Consider the following 22,135-nt stretch of genomic DNA (forward strand, 5'->3'; position numbering starts at 1 on the left):
AAGCTACGTAGATTTTTCTCAGCATCTGGTCCAAATTTTTTGCACAAGTATGTGCTCCCTGACAAAGATAAATTACCCAAACTGCTCGAAGTCTTGTGAGTTGTAGGTTGTAGCTGAGTTTGAGTTCTTATTTCCTGGATAAGCAATGATATTGAGAAATCACTTTCCTTCTATTTAATCTATCTCATCTCTTAATATTGTTGAAAACTGAAGGAGAATAGATTTCTAGTTAGAAGCTTCTTTATTGAGCTTCATTGAAAATGTCACTCTTTTATGTGGATAGAGTCTGTCACCTACTTAAATTTCCTTATTTGTTAACACAAAAATTACAGTCTATTTCTGAATGTACGTTGTCAATTACAAATTCTTACATTATATGTGAAGTACTGTTTGCCTGAGATTCTTCTTGTATAGTGATCGTAAGTACTACACTACTACTATATATTATGGGGGTTTATGAAAACTCCAATCTGAGAATGGTATTGGATCTAGGATAGGAGAAATTGAAATGAAGTTTATTACAAATTAATTAAAAAATAATTATATTTTAATAATTATAGCTGCTGGGCCAATTGGACCTAATGTGGGCTTAGGATAAAAGGCGGCTGCTTCTTCTTCTTCTTCTTCTTCTATTATTCTATTATCCACTTCGCGCACAACAAGAGGCGAAGAAGAAGAGACGCATCCATGGCTGCTGCTTCTTCTTCTCCTCCTCCTCCATTCCTCATCTACTCTCCTCTCAACCCCCGCTCGCCCCTCCTCGTCATCCACCGCTTCCGCCTCCTCCCGAATCTGCCTCTCCGCCGCCGACCTCGCCGCCTCGCCTCCCTCTCCGTCTGCGCCGCCAAGAACGGCGACAACGACGACGCCGCCCCCCCGGACCGCCTCCTATCCGCCGCCTGCTACCTCTACCCCTTCCTCGACGGTGTCCAGTACGGCCGCTTCGTGCTCACCCAGTTCCCGGTGTTCCAGGTCGCCCTTCAGCCCCTCGTCCCGGCCATCCGCCTCTTCCACTCCTCCCCGCTCACGCCCTTCCTCCTTTTCCTTGCCCTCTACTTTGTCGTCGTCCGCAACCCTTCTAGGTTCAGCCGCTACGTCCGGTTCAACACGATGCAGGCGATCGTCCTCGACGTCCTCCTCATCTTCCCCGACCTACTGGAGCGCTCCTTCAGTCCTAGCAGCGGGATCGGGTTGGATCTGCTCCAGGTCCTCGACAGCACCGTCTTCCTCTTCCTCCTCGTCTCGCTTGTCTATGGATCGACTACTTGCCTTTTGGGGCAGGTGCCGCGGCTGCCGATCGTCGCCGAGGCCGCCGAGAGGCAGGTCATGTGATGTGATGCAATGTGAGTGGATTCAATTTCTCTCGTTTCTTATTATCCCCTTTTTTGTTGGAAAGATTAAACTCTATGCTCATTCTGCCATTTCTTCTTGCTGCTTTCTGCGATTGTGCTACGAAGTGAATTCTTGTGCACTCACTGTTTCTTTGATCTTCATACCACTCCATTCCATCCCAACAAAGATTGCGTAGTTGACTCCAATGGCCGGGAAGAGTAAAACCTGAGGGCAAAGAGCCGCCTCACATCACTTTGCCTCACACTGTACGTTCCGCATCTTCCTCATCGACACCGCACCTCCTCGTCTCTCACTGTACCACTTCACCTGCGACCTCGCATCGCCCTTTTACTGCACTGCTTCGCCACGAACCGTGTCGTCCACATCTTCTTCATCGTCTCTAGATCAAAATTGCCTAACTTTCTTATGCTTCCTTCTGCACAATTCCATCGCTCTCATTTGATTCTGTATCTTGCAACTTCAACTACAAATAGTCTGCTATCTTCGCAGAATCTTGCATGAATTTGTAATGACAAAGATTGAACCACCGTTTCAGTTCCATGTGCTTCAGTCTGTAAAGTTAGATATATACTGTGCTTATTTTGCAAATCGTTTCAACTTTTCGATCTCTGTATTCGATCGTAGGATATTCATCCATGGCGTATACAGAATACACAGCCACTAGAAGAACCACGCCGCTGTACTACTTTTATTGCACTCGCTGCGCACGAAGAACATTTCCAATTCATCTAACCTGTGTGGACCGCAGAGAGACAAGGCAGGATGCGCCTGAAGAACAAGAGCTCCTCATATGTAGAGATTGTCATACATTTTTTTGGGGGAAATGACTACTGGCATGATCCATAGAACTGAATGTACTAAATGGTTCAATACATTCAACACAAGAGGTGCATTTGATTCCCTAGTCTAGTTATTCATTCAAGTTTGTCAAAATAATATGTTGCTATTTCTTCATTGTCAAGTTCAAAAGCCTCATGGTTCCTCATGAATTGCCAATGGAATACTAGGTCTATTCAACTTAAGGGATGATGGCCTAACCTAAGCATTACTAGGTCTATTCAACTGGAAACAAAGTCGTTGCTTCTTTTGCCAGAATGGACTTGCTATGGGAATGCAGTAAATGAAACAGTTTATATGTATATACTTGGATGTCTTAGAAATGTCTTGATGTGTTCATTTCCTTAGTTCCATTAAGTAATTGGCAGACTCTGAACTCTTTTTGCTCCAAACGCTACTACCACTTCACGTTCTTGCGCATTTTTGCACAGGTTCTGTAATTTAGTAATCTAGCTACTACTTTTACCTTCTTGATTGATAATTCATGCACAGTTCATCATCCATGTCAAGAAAAATTTAACGTCAGTGAACCAAAATCATGCAGTAGGCAGAGCAACATGCTTAGCAAACCTGGGCAGAGGGCCAATGTCATCAGCCTTTGCAATCATTTAAAGCATTTAGGAAGCAACAAATGAGGTGGAGAACAACAACAAACAAGTTTAACAAGTCATCAGGGAAGCGCTTTAAAATGGTTTCAAGAATGGGAGGAACTTTGCTAACAGACAGTGAACTTACAGTTAATTCTTCATGTTCGTGCAAGATACGATTTTGATGCCCTAGTTGGGAAAGTAACGCTGGCGTATCTCAAGATTCAGAATTGCTTCCTAGAGGGAAGGAGAAGATCTCCTGGACAGGGGAGAACTCGACGAGCCCGATGTCCATGGCGTAGCCGGAGACAGGCAGCTTGAGGTCCCGAAGGACGCAGAATGCGTCGGCGATGCGGCTACGTGGCACATCCTGGGCGACGGAGCAATGTGGGACCCAGGAACCAGGGCGGAACTCTTCGGGCAGCTCGATCCCTTCCTTGCGGAGCGCGTCGCACACCTGGGAGTGGAGGTTGAGGAGGTCGGCGGAGGGGGTAGGGGCGAGGAAGAGCACGCCTCCGCCTTTGCCGGCGTCGGAGGGGGAGGAAGGGAAGGCGCCGACGGAAGAAAGTGAGAGGGGGAGCGGGTCAAGGCGGGCGGTGAGGGAGCGGAGGGGGGCCTGGAGGCGGAGGGGATCAAGGGAGGGGATGGAGAGGAGGGTGAGGTGGGGGCGGGCGGAGATCTCGATGAGTTTGGTGCTGATCTGGCGTCGGGCGAGAACGTTCCAGGCCTTGAGCACCTGATTCTCCAACGCCGGGTCGAAGTACAACTCCACCGCGTAACCCTTCTGCTGCTGCCCTATCACCGCCTCCGCCGCCGCCGCCGCCGCCGCCGCATCCGATTCGCGCTGTCCCTGAGCCATCGTGTCGAGCTCTGAAGATCTCCTCACTTCATCGCTGCTTGCGCCTTTGCAATATACAGAATGTCCATTCAACTCCTCTACTTTCTTCAAATATTAAAATTTTCCTTTAACATTTTCTTTGGATCTTGAGGAACTCTGTTACCAATAACCCTCGAGGATACCTTTCGGTCCCAGTCGCGGAACTCTCTTATGGGCCTATGGCGTCTAATCAAAGCAAGGTATTGGCAAAAAGGTAGGCAATAAGAAATGCGGGGACCACTTGGATTAGGATATCGTCCGTCTGCTCACGTGGCAGTTCCTTTCACTCAAGAATAGGCAACCATTGGACGCTACAGGTTGTGGCACCCAACAGATACTGATGGGTGACGCCGGATCGACCGTAGATACCTGAAACGTACGGTGGATTTGTTCCACCCGCGAGAAGGACTCGAGATCGCCGACGGTCCAGATCGCTTGTTGCGCGAGCTGGTCACATCGCTATTGTTGATCTGTGAGAACGTGAATCTTGCAGCAATGGCCGGTGGCTATAAAATAAAGGACGAGGAAGGCCGCGATGGGGAAGGATTGCCCGGTCGCGACCGCTGGCTTCTGCCGTCTCCGCCTTTCTCTCCGGTCACCTTTTGATTTCCTCGCGCAACCGCCGATGGCCTGAAACCCGCCGGATACGATCGTCTTTTCGGCTGTGATCTTCTTTGGGATTGAGATTTTGGATTTGCTTACTGGATCTTCGTCTTTTTTTTTTTTTGGATTTCTTGTCCGCGACGCTTCTTTTGCGGGTTCGAGGAGTTGAGCGCGGAAAGGGCTTCATTTTCCAACAATTCCACAAGGGATTTCTTTATTGGACTGTTCGGTACATCGTGGATTCATAGGTATGGTTGTTCTAACTAATATTTTCTTTTGATGATGCATATACTAATAAATATATTAATTTGTGATGATTTTAGAGGGATGCCAAATGAGAATCTGATTCTTTTTGTTACCTTTTCGTTTACCAATCATTTGACTGTGTTAAGGCAAGAACGAGTTTGATCTGTTCAGGAAAAGCGGCTGCCTTGGCTAGTGGGTTCGATGTTTTTTAATTGTTTCGGCAGATTTGCACAGGGATATTATCTTCTCGTTCACTTTTCGGTATCGAGATTGGAGCAAGTTTAGTGACCTGATTCAAACAAATCAGGGTTCCTTTTCCTAGCACAGAATGGCTGTGGCTTTTACACGTTTCTCTTTCTGGATTTGGGGTGGGAAAGATCAGGAATCCCCCAATTCACCACTGAACTCTTCTGATTTGCTTTCGGGATTCAAGGAACTTGATTGCTTGAGGTTTCCACCAGTCAATGGACCTGCAAGGTCAAACTCGAGAAGGATCAAGAAAAAGTGGCAAAGCCGTGAAGAACGGCGGATTGATAAGGAGTATGATATTGTTCTTGTGCCATCAGATGGTGGATGCATATCAGGGTCAGAGTCTGATGATTCTGATTGGTCAATTGGGTGGTTGGAGCCGCATGGCCCTGAGTTTGAGAACGATACCCAAACTGAAAACAGCTTTGCGGTCTTGGTACAATGCTACGGGCGCGGTCAGTCTGAGCAGGCAAAGAACTCCAGATCCCGTTTCCTGGGAGCAAGCCATCATATTGAGGATGATATATCTGGTAAGAAAAAGTATTTATCTCTTCTTTCACATATATGACCTTTTTTCTACATGATGCTTATACTTAAATTGATTATCTTGAGATGTCATTCCCTTGATTGTGCTCATATTTACTCTTTGATACAATTGAGCCGATAATTTCTCATTTCCTGTTCTTATATCAAACTCTACATAATTGTGCACAATAAGAAGTTCATCATTTTTTTTATATTTTAAGTGTTGATATGCGCGATTGTGGTTCTATTGTACAAAACATTCTTTCGGCTATGTTTCACTTTGGTTAACTCAGTTGATTAATGTTCAGTTCCATTTGGATGATTCTAGAGACTCTAGGGCCTATAAAGAAGGTTTCTTCATGTTCCTGGTCCTAGGCTTCTAGCTTATCTAGTTTGTCACAATCTTCAATTTTTATTTTCGCGAGCTGAAGTTAATAACCTGTTCATATTTTTCTTGGAGATTGTTTATGTCATTTCAGTAAAATGCTGTGAATTCTCACTCTTGTTGTGCCGTCTAAATGTCTCAAGAGTATGTCTCAGCCATACTCTTGGCTATGGCTATTAGTTTTTTTTATCAACAAGCCAATGGTAAGTAACTGATTCTTAGCTCAACTTATTGGATTTGTGCGAGCTCATCATGTATCACTCCTGTGTAGTCTAAATGTCTAAAATTTATGGTTCAATCACATGAATGCTGTTGGCTATTTGTTATTCTGCTTGATGGCCAGCAGATAGAAATGAATTCTGATTCCTGGTTGAACTGGCTGGTCCAGTTTGGTTTTAAGGACACTGGTTTAATATTATCGATCACACTAGTTGATTAAAATTTATTTTCCATAACATTTTGTTTGGTCTCTTTTCTTTTGTGATGCATACAATGACACAAGGTGATCTCTTAAGGTGATCTTCTGAACTTTAAACTAGTATTCACTTACGCTTGTTTTTACCGGCGTAGATGGCAACAAGCATATGGAAGAATGGCTTTCTTCTCTTTGATGGCACCTGACTTTGTAAATATTGTCTAGGCTTGTGAGGTCAGAATAAGGATCATAAACTCAGAAAAAATGGGGGAAAAAACAAAAACAATAAAATTTCAGTGTGAAAGAAGTAGAATCCTGAAGCAATGGGTTCCCTTGGCGCATAAATTTCCTACTGAAGCACATTTACTTGATGATGATGTTTTGGAAGGAAATTGTTTCTCACCCCAAGTAGGCGATCAGAAGTTAATTCCACCAAAAACAGCTTCAACCTTTTGAAGGTAGAAATCATTTTGTATTGTGATAGTTGAAGCTAGGAATTGTTCGACCACACAAAGCTTTGCAACCTTGTGAAGGTTGAGATTATTTTGCAAGGGGGTTGGTGAAGCTAGGAATTGTTTCATTCTTTTATCCCCTTACTCCCTTTAAGATTGGATTTCTTATTGCTATAAGGTTTATTTTATTATTGAATTTGTTTGGTTTTTTACTTGAACTTTTTTTCTGCATAATTCCTAGCAATTTTTTTCTTTTGAAAACATGGATCTGTTGTACAATTATGTGGATTGAGAAGCACATACAGTTATATGTCAATTGGAAGATTAAATGTGAAAGTACCACTTGTGGTTCTGCATCAATTGAGCTCATTATTGAGAAATTCTGTTCAAAATAGGATTTTTGTATATCCTTTCAATTAAGATAAATGAGCCCAGAATTTTTGTAAATTCTTTTTCTTATGCCTTCTGATTTCATTTCTTAGTATTAGGCACATATTTATTCATTTTCCTTTGATCTTCTAAGAAAGAGGTAAGAGTTGAACAAAAATAAAATTCTTATTCTTATATATTGTTTGCAAGTGAAGAAGTTTGGAAGTTTGTGCCATTTCTTTGTCTATTGAACATCAAACCTAGTCTTTACTATGGACTTTTAAGTCATCTCATTCATGTACAAAGAAATGTACAATTCGAAGAATAGAATTTATCCACTTTTATTTACTGCCAAAAGCTTCGAACCTCGGAGGCCACCGAGTTCCACCCAAACACGTATTTACAAGTAAGATATGAAAATACTTCAAATACTTAAAATGATATCTAATAAGAATAATAACATAAAATTTAAACATTATCTATGATTCAAATTCTGATGGATCATTTTCTACCTTGGAATATTTTTCATTCCTAAACGAGACTTTCATTACAATTTAATAACAACTTTATTTACCCAACTTAAATAGGCATTGAGTAAATAAAATATACCTTGTAGCTTCCTTTAATCTATGAAACAACGAAGGTATTTCGTTCTCAGGCTAATTGGACATAGAAAAATGAATCGTAGTTAATCCAAAGTAACTATTTTTTTTAAGATCAATAAACAATGATTTACCCATTCTTACCCCACCCCAAGATGGAAAACCTAATGTTTTGTGATTTGGGCAAAACCCAAGGTGAGTATTATCATTCTTTCTCTTTGTGTTTATCAGGTCCTGTGAAGAATGAGTCATCCAGAGATAGATGCATGCCTCCATTGATTGGATGTGGATTTAGATTTGGTGTTAGAAGATGCTCATATGAATTATTCTCAGCAGGGTTACTGCTTCCATCATTCCTTACTCCATGACCGATAACAGACATTTCCTTCTGCTGCGTATCGTGCATGTTACTGAAGCCCCTTTAAAATCCATTCTCAGCTCCAGTATTAATTAGTGTATCATTGTACCAACATTGTACAACTCATTATCAGAAACTCCTGGGCACAGCAATGGCTGCCTACCAATGTACATGTTCTCTGCAGCAGCATTAAGAGGGATGCTCAAATAATCAACAACCCAGATTCCAATATGAGGTATTGGCTTTGAGAAACTGTCTCTGGATGCATTGACCTTGCATTGACACAAGAGTCCTGGTTCGTATTTTGTGGATGTTGAACCAATATTGCTGTTTCTGTGCCATTCCTGTCTGGCATAGCAGTTCTTATTTTCTTTGGTCTTCCCTCATTCGACATAGACATCTGCTTATTGGTAGATGCAACAGCTTCTTGATGTCTTTTTGGATTTGCATGTTTATTTGTTTGATCTGTGCCTTGATTAAGTTGATTAGGAGTTCCGGCAGGACTAACTTCCCTCAACGTTGTTACATTCTCTATACAAGCTTGTGTGTCGCTCTGCATATTTTGTCCAGGATGAGTCCCAGCAGCAGAACAGAATAGTAGAAAGTATAGAACAGCCTTTATCAGAGCATTCTATTTCCTTAACAAGATAGCAAGTGCTGCCTGCTGGAAAGGAAAGCCCATAGCTGCAAGGAGGTGGAGTTGAATCATGCTGTCATTTTTGGTTTCATACTTCTTTTCTAGCTTTCCATAATTACTGATGCATGGCTTTTCAATCTGCAATTTTTTGATGCCATGATCAGCAATGTAATCTACTGATCTGCAACTTCAGACTGTGAGTTAAACTTCATTGATGCAAATTTTTTTTAAGCCAAATTAATTTTAGTTTAGTTTGGTTGATGGTCTGGTGTAGCATGTATCAGTTTTTTTACATTTAGTTAATATGCATTTCCAGAACTGATGGATACTTATCGAGAGAACGCCTATAAATTCTGTGCTTTGATTGAAAAGAAATTTTCAATTTTTTTCCCTTTTTGCAGGAAAGGAAAAGTGTTTAGAAAAATACGTTTAAGGATACATTAATCTAAAATCTCTTTTTTAGAGGTGAGATGAAATGAATTTAAAATTTATATGGGACAACTAATATTTCTATTGAGTGGTTTGTGTCCTTGATTTGTTGCTTTGATTCTTTGAAACTCTTTAATTTGTTCCATCATATTTGTAAGAATAAAGTGGAAGAACTCTGCCACTACTACTGAAGCATCATTGATTATATTCGACTATTGTGTGGATATGAGACACAAACAAAGAACTCCATGGGAAAAATTCTGTAGAAATTGTTACAGCAATTGAACAGCTGATGAATATGAGTAAAGTACAAGTAATCAAGAAAAAACAGATGAATGTATCATCTCAATGAGCATCACAAGATGAATGTTAAACCACACAAACATTGAACTAAATATACAAGCTTGTGAGATCAAATACATTTTGGAAATTCTTATAGATTTGTTCGAATTAGTACCGAGACAAACCAATTATCAACAAGAGGAGAGGGGAGAGCTTGAGGAAGCTGCTGATGCACTTCAGATGTAGTCTTTGTTCATATTTTTCACCAGAAGCTACAATGCTTGTAGGTTTAGCGACAAAAGTGGAAGAAAAGTTTGATCGTCACCTAATTATTGGTAGCAAAATCTGCTCACTGTTAAATGTGGATCTGATAGACACTCAAGAAAATCAGCAAATTGCATGTTTTTTGCTTAATCACATAAAAAAGATGTATATTACCTCTGGGATGGATAGTCCATATGATGTTCTTTTTAAGACTGTTAGTCACCCTGCAAACATTTCAAGAGTTCAGAAATGGGCAAGAAGATTAATTTACCATGAAAACAAATAATATAAAGTGAAAATAGATAAATATGCTCAGTACATTTTTGAAGGAAATATTCAAATAATAGAAGATGAGATTATACTATGCATAACCAACCATGACTATAACCTTAAGTCTCCCAAGAACATCATCAAATTTCAGTAATCCTTTTGCAACTTAAACAGAAGCATCAACCTCTTTAGAAATCAGTTGTGTTTTAGAAATGTGGAAACAACACCCAAGGTGAGTAATATCACGGTATTGGTTCTTTCTCTTTGTGGTTTATTTTCAAAATAAATGGAAACAAAAACTTAAAGCACAAAGATATGACCAGGTCTTGTGCCTGGTAACTTGACCTTTTGATGAATGGCCAGGTGTTATGCTTGGTATTATATATGATCATGTGGAACTCCAAAGTCTGCTGCTGACACAGTTGCAATTGACTTGAGCCTGAGGTGATACGTATAGAACACAAAATAACAACATGAAGGTTATTAAATAGATTAGAGATAAAATGGACACAAGTAATTTGAGAAAACTATGGTAAGTGATAATGAGGTAATTAAAAAAGAAAACACAAGATGCAGTATGAACAAAGTGATGATTCCTTGTTAGCATTAACACACCTCGTTCTTGTCCTCTTCATCTGTTTCAATATTAATGTCAGGGATATGGTTGATGTTAGGCCAATCCGGACCGATGTTCTCTTGGCAACGCTTCTTAAGCTTTGCACTACATCCAGAAATCGTTAGTTGCTCCAATGAGGCAGGCATCCTCGGCAGTGACTTGAGTTCTGGTGCAGAATATATTGTAAGAGCCTTGAGCGATGAAAAACTCTCCAAACTTGCAGGTAAAGATTGTAGATGAGGCATCCGCTTCAATTTTAGAACTTCCAGAGACTCCCGATATTGTAACAACCACTCCTCTCTCTCTTGAGGTACCAAGAGATTATCTTTTTGGTTTTGGATAGAAATAGTGTTTAGCCTTTCTAGAATGGGCAAAATGGGTAGATAGAAGATGTTGTCGATCTCAATCTTTTCAAGTGAAGGTAATGTTCCCTTCTTTATGTTTGTGGCACTTTGTTTTGTTTTTGTTGCAGGATTTTGTAGAGTGGAAAATGTTATAGCGAGTAATTTGGGGCAACGCTCAATATGCAATTCTCTGAGGGAGGTAAGTGTAGTCAATGACTCCAATTCACATAATTCTTTACAATCAGAAATATCCAATATCTGCAATGCTATCAGATTATGCAGATACTCTATGTTGGGAAGAGACACCAAATGATGGCAACCTGATATGTCCAACCTTTCTAGGGAGGTAAGGCCTTGAAGACATCGACCCAATGACTCTTGTGAAATATCCGAGTTTGTAAAATATAGGAATTCAAGAGAGGAGGGAAGGATGCTAGCAGCTTTATTACTTGTAGAGTGATCAAAAACTGAGGAAGATGATACTGCATGTTTCCTTGTCTTGTCTTTGAAAAATTCCAGTGACTCAACCTCAGAGAGGAATTTTGGACAATTATAAATGTCTAGATGTTTAAGAGATTTTATAATATATAAACCTCCAGGTGAAGTCAAGGCTTCACCCCTCCAAATATTTAAGCGTTGAAGTTTAGTTAGATGTTCCAACTCATTTGCTAAAGGAAGTGATGTCATGCCCCGTGAACAACTTAAAGACAAGTCAGTGAGCGAAATAAGACCTTGTAGATAACTTGCCAAATATTTGTGTTCAACAAGAATTCCTCCAAGTCCAAGTTCTTTCAGTGATGACGGAAGGAGATTATCATCCTCTTCACCAATTGATCCAATCTGTACAATCCCTGGGCACTTATAAATATCAAGGGACTCGAGGGACATCATCGACTTAAATCCTCCAAATGTCCTAGAACCATTAGAACACATGTAGGACCGTGGAAGAGCTTCTAACCCCAAATTTTGCATGTGGAGTTTCTCTATAGACAACGGAAGGTCCGGAATTTTCTTTAGTCTGGGACAGTCATGAATTTCAAATCTTTTGAGATGAGGGAACCATATATAATCATCCGCACCATTCCATTCCTCCCAGAGCGGAAGGTCATAAAATACAAGATTCTCTAAAACTGGAAAGTGTATGTCCATCTTATTGGAGAAGTGACAACCCAAACTTCTTATAACTTCCATGCCATTCAATCTTAGAAACTTAAGGCAGGGCAACTTCCATAGAGGGGGCAGCTCTTCCCAACTTGTACAAGAATCTAATTGAAGAAGTTCAAGCCGAGAAAGAGATGGAGTATCCATCCATGGTGCAAGCCTAGCACCGCTATAATGTCTAATGTAGAGTTCTCTAATCGTGGGAGGGGGTTGTAGAGCCGCGAGAACCTCCTGTTGATCAAAGTCAAGATTACTACTTATTGGCCAGTAGTCCAGTGCTAGTCTTGTCAGATAACTTTTCCTGACCAAGTTAACCTTATTGGTCTCTTCAAGACTCTGTATATTGGAAAGTTGTCTAATAATTAATTCACGGAGATTATCCATATTCCTCAACTCATCAATTCTATATTTGGGTTCTGTGCCCACCGTGAAGCATAATTCCTGAAGGGATGTTAACTTTCCTACTTTTTCCACTGAGAGAAATGCATCATTATCCACTTCATATAAATGTCTTAAGTTGGTCAACTTATTTACTTCTTTTGCCAGAATGACATTATATCCAATTAAAACTTGTAAGAAGTAGAACTTACATTTTGATATTGATGGTGGTAGCAAAAGACCTGTCATTTCAAGAAATCATAGTTTTAAAAAGTCATTGATGCTTTTCAAACACTGATAAGATGATCTGGAATAATTAGACTCCATAATCAATACCCGAATTCTTCTTGATGATTTACAAGCATATCGAATACAATCATCAAGTTTTTGTGGATCCCCGTGATAGTTTATCCAGAGGGTTCTTAAGTGCTTGAGTTTGCTCACTATTTTAGCTAGATCATGGAGTTGAGCATGGGAACTGGTAACATATATATGACGGATGGCATTATTGTCCAAAATGTGACTTGGAGTGCCATGCACAATTCTACAGCATTCATAGCGTGAGACATGACAAGCAAGACCGTTCAACATATCATGCATGGTGTAAAAATCTTCTTTGAAATCATAGAGAGAATACCTTTGGCAAAATAGCATTTGACTGTGACTCAGACTCCGACTATAGGTATGAACATCAAAGAAAGATTTGTTGCACAATATATCAAAGCAACGGTTAGCTATGTCCTCCTCATCCAAGCCATCCTCTAATTCATCCTTGTAAATTAGGCCTGCTGCCACCCACATGCACACTAGCTTTTGCTTTTTGAATTGGTAATCTTGTGGAAATATGCTGCAGTAGGAAAAGCACCGCTTCAAGCGTGGTGGAAGCATCACGTAACTGAGTCTTAGAACTGGATTGAATTCGTATTTTGAATCAATTGACATTTTCCATAATTCACTTCTTGAAATACTCGTCCAGTGATCTGCTTCTAGTTTACTGTTCAATGCTCCTCCAATTGACTTTGCTAGAAGAGGTACACCTTTCAATTTCTCTACTATTTCTTCACCAATTTCTTTAAGAAGCGGGAATTTATTTGGGTCTTCACCATAAAATGCATGCTCATAGAGGAGTGAACGACATTCATCATTTGACAAGCCCCGCAATATCATTGGCTCCATTGTGCTTCTGATTACTTTTGAGATCATTTTCGCAACTGATCTCAATCTAGTTGTTAATATTATCCAGCTTCCCTTTTGGCTATATACCAATGGAGCACATAGTTTCTCCCACTCTGTTTGGTTATTGTCATCCCAAACATCATCTAGGACAAGTAAAAATCTTTTGGAATGTAAAATCTTCTGGAGCTTCACCGGTAGCCGTTCCAATGGCCCAGATTCAGATCCGCCAGTTTGATACTCTAGAATTTTCTTTATAAGACTTGATGCATTGAGATCAGGTAAGGAGTCACATACCCAGATTTTGATGTCAAAGTGTTTTTTTTTCACGTTTTCAAAATGATGAAAGACTTGTTTAGCGAGCACAGTCTTCCCCATACCACCAATCGCTACCAAAGGCAGGCAATGCACACTCTCATTGATCCATATTTCAGATTTTTCCACTGACTCTCCTAGCAAATACTGGATGATTTTTCCTTTTTCGTCCTCACGTCCCTTGAATGATAATACAGGCAAAGGATTGGTGATTCTACTTGAATGATAATACTGCATTTGTCCAGTTCCGATGCCAGCTGTTTGCGTCACCAGTGCCAAAAAATTCTGGACATCTGAAGCAAAGGTGTTCAAGTTCTTCACGCATGCCCTTAATCTTCCAAGAACATCATCAAATTTCAGTAATCTTTTTGCAGCTTTAACAGAAGTATCAACCCTTCTAGAAAGCCTACTTTTGTCACTGTTAGCTTTCTTCTCCAGTTCAATATATTCCAGATCATCCAACACATCCTCAGCCTCATCGATCCCATTCCTGAACTGCCACAGCCACTTGATTAATGCTGGATTAGAAGATTCATACATAGTTAATCTAGGCTCGGCAAAGTCAACAACTGCTTGAATCTGAGGAAGTAAGCGTCCGAGCTTTTGCAATTCTCCTTGCAAGTCAGTTTTCCAGTAGTACTGATCTTGCACATAACCAGTGGCTGCATCAATTAGTTTATTGATGACGTAACTTGCACCTGCCTTCTCCAGTATTGGCGAGACTATGTCCATAACTCCTGCTATTGATCAATGATTTTAGATAAATTAGATATTGTTTCGTCTATTAAAAGAGACATAGTACGTAGCTGGGATCTCAGAAACAAATCTGCAATAGAAACAGTAAAGGGACAAAAGGAGAACATCTACTTGTTAACCAAAACTAAACTTGTTCAGACAACTAACTTTGGTCACCAGGAACAAAAGGTAAATGAACAAACAATGCTTCAGCTATCGATCGATGATTTAAGATAAACTAGATATTATTCGTGATCTTCAACTTCCTAAAAAAACATATATAATAACTGAGATCTTAGAGAAAAGAAAATTAGTAACACAAACAGAAAAGGGATAAAAGAGGAATATATCAGATCTGCTTGTTCACAATTAAGCTTGTTCAAATAATAAAAAGAATAATAATAAGTAGACTTGTTCAGACAACTTTCCTCTAATCTGCAGCAAGAAAAAGGTAAATTGATATCGATCATTAGACAACCGAGAGAGAAAGAGAAAGAAGCTAAAGAAAAAATTGACCAAAAACAAGGTAGAGAAGAAGAAAGTTAGCTTGATTACCTGGTTGAAGTTGTACAGAGCTCGAATGCTATCCTGTTAGATATGCAGAAAAACCAAAAAGACGAGTTGACTTTCTAGGTAGATGTTGCCTGCACTTTCATATCCATTAACCAAGAAGACGAGTTGACTTTCTGTGTAGATGTTGTCTGCACTTTCCTGTCAATTAATTGGATCTGCATTAGCATATGACCGTCGAGATCATATTCAGGAGCCATTAAGATATACATTAATTGGATCTGCATTAGAATAGGACTGTCAATTAATTTCCTGTCAACCGAGACTATTTTGGTAACTTTTAGGTTTTGACTTTTTCTACGATTGAAGTTGTTGATCATCACTAACTATATATATATATATATATATATATATATTCAAAATAGTAATTTTTTTTAGCTCATATTGTATCAATTTATATTATTCTATATATTACTCTATTTTTAAGGTATTTACTTTTCTTCAAATTCTCATTCAGTAGGAAGATTTAAGAGGGGAAGAGCTATGAATTTTAATGCCCACCTTTTAAGTTATGAGAACCAACAATCGTCATTTATTTTTAAGTCAAATATTAGGCAGAGATTAAAGTTATGTTACAATACTATTAGCTATATTTCACTCCCCATGTTGTTGACTTAAAACCCATGGTAGCACATTTTTAGGTTATAGAAGGGAGAGATAGTATCAAATTTTTGAACATTATATATATATACTCATATCTTATCTGCAATTATTATAGTTATTCAAAAATTAAAAATTTTTCACTCATAGCGTATTGATTAATTTTATTCTATATATTACTCTATTTTTTTATGGTATTTGATTTCCTCAAATTCTCGTTTAATACGAAGGTGTGAGAGTAGAGGAACTGTAAATTCTAAACAACACCTTTTAAGTTAGGAGAACCATCAACCACCATTTTATTTTTAAGACAAATACTAAGTAGAGATTAAGGGTCATGTTGGGCCTGATGTGGTTGTTGGAGCAATCTAGGTGCCCTAAGTTTTAATGTTTGGGCAAAGGTTTAAGTTAGGTTTATTGGTGTATTTGATATGCATTGTGAGTGTGCAGGATACAGGTACAACAAGGAAAGTCCAAGTGTGATCTTGGCAAAGGAGAAAAGTCCAAGGATGAGTTTTGGCGGTGTAAGTCCAAGCATGTAATCTTGGCAACGTAAGTCCAAGTGTGACTTGGCAATGGATGAAGCCCCGGAGGTGAGGAGCCTCTTGGCAAAGGAAGACCCGACAATATGGACAAGGCCGAAGGAAGCTCCAGAAGGCAATACGTGAAGGATGGGGAGACATCCGAGAGATGCGAGGCTGATGGAGGAGGCTAGAAGGCTAGGTCCAGGTTGGTCAGGCGAGGACGAGTGTTAAGTGATTGTACTCAGGGCAAAATTCTATGTGTTTTAGGATTTACTGTAGCAGTACTGTTGTGACACTGTAGCAGCACTGTAGTAGTCGACTGGTAGTCGAACGTTGGGTAACGGTCGGCTTCAAAGGACCAGTCGACTGGTGCATACACCAGTCGACTGGTAGCGGGAAAACAGCTTAGTGTTTTCCTCTCGAGCTCTATTTAATAGAGCTCGAGGTGCTTGGGCATGGTTGACGAAATAAACTTGGTTAAAGCCTATTAGAGTCTCCCAAGCCCTCATGTGATTGGTGTGCTTGTATTCAAGTGTTTGTGGCGAGGTTTCTCCACCGACAAGGAGCTTGAGCTAGTCGGAGGTTTTCCGGGGAGTCATCCACCGACGGATCGGGATCGTCCACCTTACGGACAACCATGGAGTAGGAGCTTTATCTCCGAACCACGTTAAATCAACGTGTTAGGTTTGCTTTCTCTTGTTAGTATTTGTTTTTGTATTTCCGTTGTGTACTAACATTATAGGAAGCGATCGATTTGGGTGAGATGCTATTCACCCCCCTCTAGCGGACGTCAAGATCCTCCAACAAGTGGTATCAGAGCCAGGTTGCTCTTCTACGGACTAACCACCAAGAGAGCAAGAAGCTAGAGGAAGAAGAAGATGGAGTCCGAATGACCGCTCGGATGGGATATTCGAATTCCACCTCCGTACGACAAAGAAGACTTCAATTATTGGAGGAAGCGGTTGGAGACATGATTCCAAATGGATTGAAACCAATGGATTGTCTTGAGTGGCTCATTTGAAGTTCCTACGGACAAAAAGGGGAAGCCCTTCCGACCTCAACATTGGACCGAGGAACAAAGGGAGCAAGCGGAGGCGGATAAGGAGGTAACAAAAATTTTGTTAAATCTATTACCTTCTAATATCATTGTGAGTGTAGGTGAATGCACAAGTGCATGCGATCTCTGGAAAAAGATCATTGCCTATCATGAAAACCCGTCACAATTCCAAGGAGTAGAGGAGTCCAAGGAGAAGGGCTCATTGGTCCAAGAAGAGAAGGACCAATCCGATGTTGACATAAGGTCAACATCCGAGGAAGAGAAGGAAGATGAGGAGGTATCATCCACATCTTCAAGCGAGGAAGAAGTGGAACCGTCCACATCTTCAAGTGAAGAGGAAGAAGAGCAATCCAAGGAAGAGGAGATCTTGGAAGCTCAACCCTCCACCTCAACTACCAAGAATAGCACAAATGACCACATCAAATGTTTTGAGTGTGATAAGATGGGGCACTACAAGAGTAGGTGTCCTTCGCTCAAAAAGGTAAAGGAGGTAAACCCTAAACTCACTAAATTTAATTTAGAAACTAATGTGAGTTGTAGGAAGAAGAATAAGGAGAAGAAGCACATTAGGTGCTTTACATGTGGTGAGTGGGGTCACTACCACACAAAGTGTCCCAAATTGGCTAAGAAGAAGAGTCAAATGACACTAAAGGCTAAGGAGAAGCCTAAAGTGGTTGGTCCCACGGAACATAAGAGCAAGAAGCATATTGTGTGCTTCTCATGTAATCAAAGAGGACATTATAGAAGTCAATGTCCTAAAGGGAAGAAGTCAACTAAAGTCAAAGGAGGAAGCACAAGTCTAGGGAGAGCTTCCAAGGTAAAAACCAAGGTATCATTCAATGAACCTATTCCTTTGACATATGATAAAAAGCATGCTAGAAATAATTCTTATCATTTTAATGCTAATTATCATGAAAGTAGGAAGCATGATGGCACTAAGGATAAATTTATTCCTCCTCATGCTAGATTTATCACACCTAAGGCTAGGAAGGTAGATAACAATTTAGGCAATAACTTTAAGGATTATAGATATATGCCTAGATATAGAGATGCTCATAGGGGTCAAGAAAAATCCAAGTCTATGGATTTAATGACAGAAAATCAAGTCTTGAAGTCAAGACTTGATAATTTAGAAAGAACCCTAGCAAGAATGGAAAATATTTTTAGGGGTCAAAATGAGCATAACCTAGGAAAAGCTAGACAAGAACCATCCAATGGGTATAGAGGTTTGGGATACAAACCTAAAGCCAAGAAGGATGTGACTTCCTTTCATAGGGTTCCATATAGTTATGAGACTAACCCTAGGTTTAGAGGTCAAGTCAAAGATATTAGGGAAAGAATCCCTAAAAGTACTTTTGGCAAGACCAATGTGACTAAGACTTATAAGAAGTCTAACAAAGTCACAAAAAAGGTTACAAGGGAAGTTATTCCTAGAAGTGACCTAGTAGAAGTGACCAAGACTTCTAAGAAACCTAGAAAGGTCCTTAGGAATGTATATATGGAAGTCGTCCCTAGTGAGTACTTAGAGCATCCAAGAAGCATCAATAGGTTTTGGGTTCCTAGGAGCATATTCTCTACACTCTAGATAGGTTTAAAGAGTGTCAACTCAAATTGGAAGGGTAGTTAGCCCAACCTTGTTAAAGTTGACACTTGAGAGCATTTTCAAGGTTATTGTTAACTTTTGAAAATGAAAAGGATTATGGGGTTACTCTTTGAAAGAGTAATATATGCGTCAAAATTTGAAGAGTTGAACTTAATCTAAATTGTCACACTTAAGAAAAGTATAAGAAAAATCAAGTTAGAACTTTGATACTTTCTTAAGGAATTAAGAAAAAATCCATGCTTCAATTAAATGTAATTACTCCTTGGAAGAGTAAGTTGTACCAAATCTTAAGGAATTATGTGAATTAAATTGGCACAATTTGGAGAATCATATGAACTACCAAGTTGGGATTTTGGTATGTTCCTAGGGAACCAAGGGCAAATCCGGGGTTCAAAATATAAGGTGATTGCCTCTTTGGAAGGATAAATATGCCAAAATTTGAGGAATGTGCTTAATTTTAATTGGCATAAATAAATCAAGAGATTAAAGAAATGTCAAGTTGGGGTTTGACATTTTCTTGATGAAATTGGGCAATCTAGGGTTAAATTTTGAGTTAGCTAGGGTTAAGAATACTTAGATAGGTAATTTAGGTAAATTTTATTTATGGTAACATGCCATGATTGTTTGCCCATCATATGCCATGACATCATATTTAACATTCACATTTTATTATGAAATATACAAAAATATCATGTCATGTCATACATACATCATGTAGCTATAGCATGCTTTCACTACAAGAAAATTGGGCTTTTACAACACTTAAAAGACAACGCTTTTTTTAAAAAGCGTTGTCGTTTTTTTTAACAACGCTTTTAGTGAAAAATGTTGTCTATTTCTTTATTTTCTTACTGATAGACAACGTTTTTTTAAAAATCGTTGTCTTTTAGTGATTTTTATGGGTCAACGACAACACTTCTTGAAAAGTATTGTCTATTACCATTTTTTAAGTGTTGTCTATTATCAAGTTCTTATCTAAATTAAATCTAAAATGATACAAACCGTTGGATCAAATAAGGAGTTGAAAAACCCTAGGTTTCACTCGCTCGCACCCACCAATCTTCCGAAAACCTCCCGAACCCCTCTCACAACTTCTCATCTCTCGCCTTCTCCATCCAACTCCTCCTCTCACGCCCTCTCGCCTCCATCTCGCCTGCCACCGCTGCCCTCGTTTCCGCGCAAGGGCAACTCACGTACGACTCCACCTCCTCCTCTGCGTCCGCTCGACAGCTAAAGTGGTTCAACATTGGAGAGGGTTGTCTTGTATTTGAAGGCCTCTTCGAGTTCTACCAGGCCTCCGTTGACGGCTCCATCGGCGCCGCCGTGAAGATCAACCACGAAGATGTCGACATTGCCATCAACTGGGCCGGCGGACTACACCACGCCAAGAAGTGCGAGGCCTCCGACTTCTGCTACATCAACGACATTGTCCTCGACATCCTTGAGCTCCTTAAGTACCACAGGGTAAGCCGACTGTACATTTCCTTCGGTTACTCTTCCATCATAGATTTTGTTCTTGCTTCACTGTTGGCGATCATGTTTAGCGTTGATTATTTTTTGCTTCTATGCAACTTACAAGATTTAGTAGTAATTAGAGGCAATTACAGTTTTATTTAATTTAGTTGATTTTCATTTGTTTTCCTGGTCTTAGGAAAGCCATTTCATTTATTTTATGTTCACACAGAAGCTCCATCGACATGAGGACGTTCTCACAAGGCGGCGACGAGCTTTTTGTTAGCCTTGTTGTAGCTCCTGACATCTGTAAGCACACATCAAAATCTCTCCTTTCCTCTTGTTTTTATCAGAATCAAAAGGTTTCAGAACAACAAATTCCGAAAAGTAATCTAAGAGGTTCGTGAAGATCATAGTCATTGCTACAACTTTGGGCATCCTTTTGTTCTTGATCGTGTCTGTGTTCATTTGGTGGAGAAGGAAAAGAATCAAAAGTATGTATGCTCAACCACTCATGTTAAATATTGCCGACTAGGTGTATGATGAAATGTCCTTATGAGTTATACTTGTTGATTGGTATTTATTTTTCACATTTAACTACTACATTTAGATGTAAGTTTGTTCAATGACACATACTCATTTGCAACACAAAGCAAAGTCATCGAGGTGAACAAGAAAAAAAACATCACCTGGCAAAGTGACAAAGATCACAAATTTGGCAGTGATGTCTACCCTATATACTTCCAGCAGGGAGGTCTCATATGAGGTGCCAAGCTGTAAGTGTTTTTCTGTCTTTCATTTCTATATCATATGTTGTATTCAAGTTGGTAGCAATCATTGTAATAAAATTTGCAGTTGAGCGAGCAAGAATATCTCATTGTTTGGATGAGGACAGCTGCCTTGCCATAGTTTAGAAAACTCTATGGGAGAATTGAGAGAGACCTCGCAGCCAATGAACAAATCTCAATGATAATAGAGAACAACTACAACACTTACAATTTTGAAGTGGAGAAGAGGTTGGTACTTTCTACTACCTCATGGATAGGTGGGAAGAATGGTTTCATTGGTGTTGCATATCTTACAATCGGTAGCCTTTGCATATTTCTTGTGGTAGCCTTCATGGTTCTTTATCTGCTCAAGCCTTGGTAAGTATCTTGCTCGTCGTTAGCATTTATGGTACGCAGTACAATGAATACATTTTTCTATAGTTGATAAGCAAAAATCAGGTTAACAAGGTTTGACTTGGAACTAATAGACTTGTTGCTCCGATTGATTTCAACTTCGATGTTACCTAGTGACAACTCATGCAAATTGGTTCACTTGTTCTTGTAGGACCCTTGGAGATCCATCGTACTTATCTTGGAACAGAAACCCAGATGGATATTAGTGAAACTTTAACCTCAAGTTGCATTCAAAAGTTGGTAAAGTTACACATTTAGTTGCTCTAAATCAAAGTCTGCCAATCATGTGCAAACAATTTTCTTTGAGAATTTTGTAATCTGTAACTTCAATAGAAACCAAAGGAAGTACAATGTTAGATCGTTGTGTAAATTGAACAGTCACGTCATGTTGACAATAGTATCATCATTTTGAGAATTATGTACCTAGTTTTTATGTACACTGTGTATCTATCTCTATTATATATAGTGTACTTGATTTTGATGTGTCATGACTCTGTTCTTTTTGTTAACTTATGGTTGATTTCATTTCTATGGTAGGGTCAAAGAAACATAATGGTTTTGAAAATATAAAAACAATGATTTTGTAAATAAAAAATTAAATATAATTTTTATTTTTTTATTTTAAAAAGACAACGCGTTTAAAGCGTTGCAATAATGATGTTTTTGTAAAAAATACACAACGTTTT

General features: G+C 39.5%; 4 protein-coding genes and 1 long non-coding RNA gene across 14 annotated transcripts; 3 read left to right on the plus strand and 2 right to left on the minus strand.

The window, feature by feature from the left end:
• The first annotated feature begins 625 nt into the window (after positions 1 to 625).
• Positions 626 to 2,314, plus strand: LOC121970669 (protein TIC 20-v, chloroplastic-like). The gene is made up of 2 exons (XM_042521518.1): positions 626 to 1,343; positions 1,978 to 2,314. The coding sequence occupies exon 1, from the start codon at positions 688 to 690 to the stop codon at positions 1,330 to 1,332; it is 645 nt and encodes a 214-aa protein (XP_042377452.1). The 5' UTR covers positions 626 to 687; the 3' UTR covers positions 1,333 to 1,343; positions 1,978 to 2,314.
• A 437-nt stretch (positions 2,315 to 2,751) lies between these two features.
• On the minus strand, positions 2,752 to 3,774 carry LOC121970670. Its single transcript, XM_042521519.1, has one exon. It carries the CDS (start codon positions 3,634 to 3,636, stop codon positions 2,995 to 2,997), a length of 642 nt encoding a protein of 213 aa, XP_042377453.1. The 5' UTR covers positions 3,637 to 3,774; the 3' UTR covers positions 2,752 to 2,994.
• A 409-nt stretch (positions 3,775 to 4,183) lies between these two features.
• LOC121970671 lies at positions 4,184 to 8,704 on the plus strand. Of its 5 annotated transcripts, none has more exons than XM_042521521.1 (3): positions 4,185 to 4,505; positions 4,581 to 5,282; positions 7,732 to 8,704. In XM_042521521.1, the coding sequence occupies exons 2-3, from the start codon at positions 4,832 to 4,834 to the stop codon at positions 7,866 to 7,868; spliced, it is 588 nt and encodes a 195-aa protein (XP_042377455.1). In that variant the 5' UTR covers positions 4,185 to 4,505; positions 4,581 to 4,831; the 3' UTR covers positions 7,869 to 8,704. The 5 variants fall into 5 exon arrangements, with proteins under 5 accessions (XP_042377459.1, XP_042377455.1, XP_042377456.1 ...); XM_042521522.1 differs by having other exon boundaries at positions 4,650 to 5,282; XM_042521523.1 differs by having other exon boundaries at positions 4,675 to 5,282.
• A 472-nt stretch (positions 8,705 to 9,176) lies between these two features.
• LOC121970668 (putative disease resistance protein RGA3) lies at positions 9,177 to 15,177 on the minus strand. Of its 6 annotated transcripts, none has more exons than XM_042521517.1 (5): positions 15,018 to 15,173; positions 12,877 to 14,467; positions 10,086 to 10,179; positions 9,645 to 9,694; positions 9,215 to 9,531 (listed from the first exon to the last, which is right to left on the minus strand). In XM_042521517.1, exons 2-3 carry the CDS (start codon positions 14,457 to 14,459, stop codon positions 10,119 to 10,121), a joined length of 1,644 nt encoding a protein of 547 aa, XP_042377451.1. In that variant the 5' UTR covers positions 14,460 to 14,467; positions 15,018 to 15,173; the 3' UTR covers positions 9,215 to 9,531; positions 9,645 to 9,694; positions 10,086 to 10,118. The 6 variants fall into 6 exon arrangements, with proteins under 6 accessions (XP_042377447.1, XP_042377446.1, XP_042377451.1 ...); XM_042521516.1 differs by having other exon boundaries at positions 9,216 to 9,573; XM_042521513.1 differs by lacking the exons at positions 12,877 to 14,467; positions 15,018 to 15,173 and adding an exon at positions 10,356 to 12,617 and having other exon boundaries at positions 9,177 to 9,531.
• A 4,991-nt stretch (positions 15,178 to 20,168) lies between these two features.
• On the plus strand, positions 20,169 to 21,276 carry LOC121973578. The gene is made up of 3 exons (XR_006109672.1): positions 20,169 to 20,280; positions 20,501 to 21,044; positions 21,124 to 21,276. It is a non-coding gene; the product is annotated as an uncharacterized LOC121973578 (long non-coding RNA).
• The last annotated feature ends 859 nt before the right edge of the window (positions 21,277 to 22,135 follow it).

This window comes from Zingiber officinale, chromosome 4A (assembly GCF_018446385.1).
Source record: "Zingiber officinale cultivar Zhangliang chromosome 4A, Zo_v1.1, whole genome shotgun sequence".
Lineage (NCBI taxonomy): Eukaryota > Viridiplantae > Streptophyta > Magnoliopsida > Zingiberales > Zingiberaceae > Zingiber > Zingiber officinale.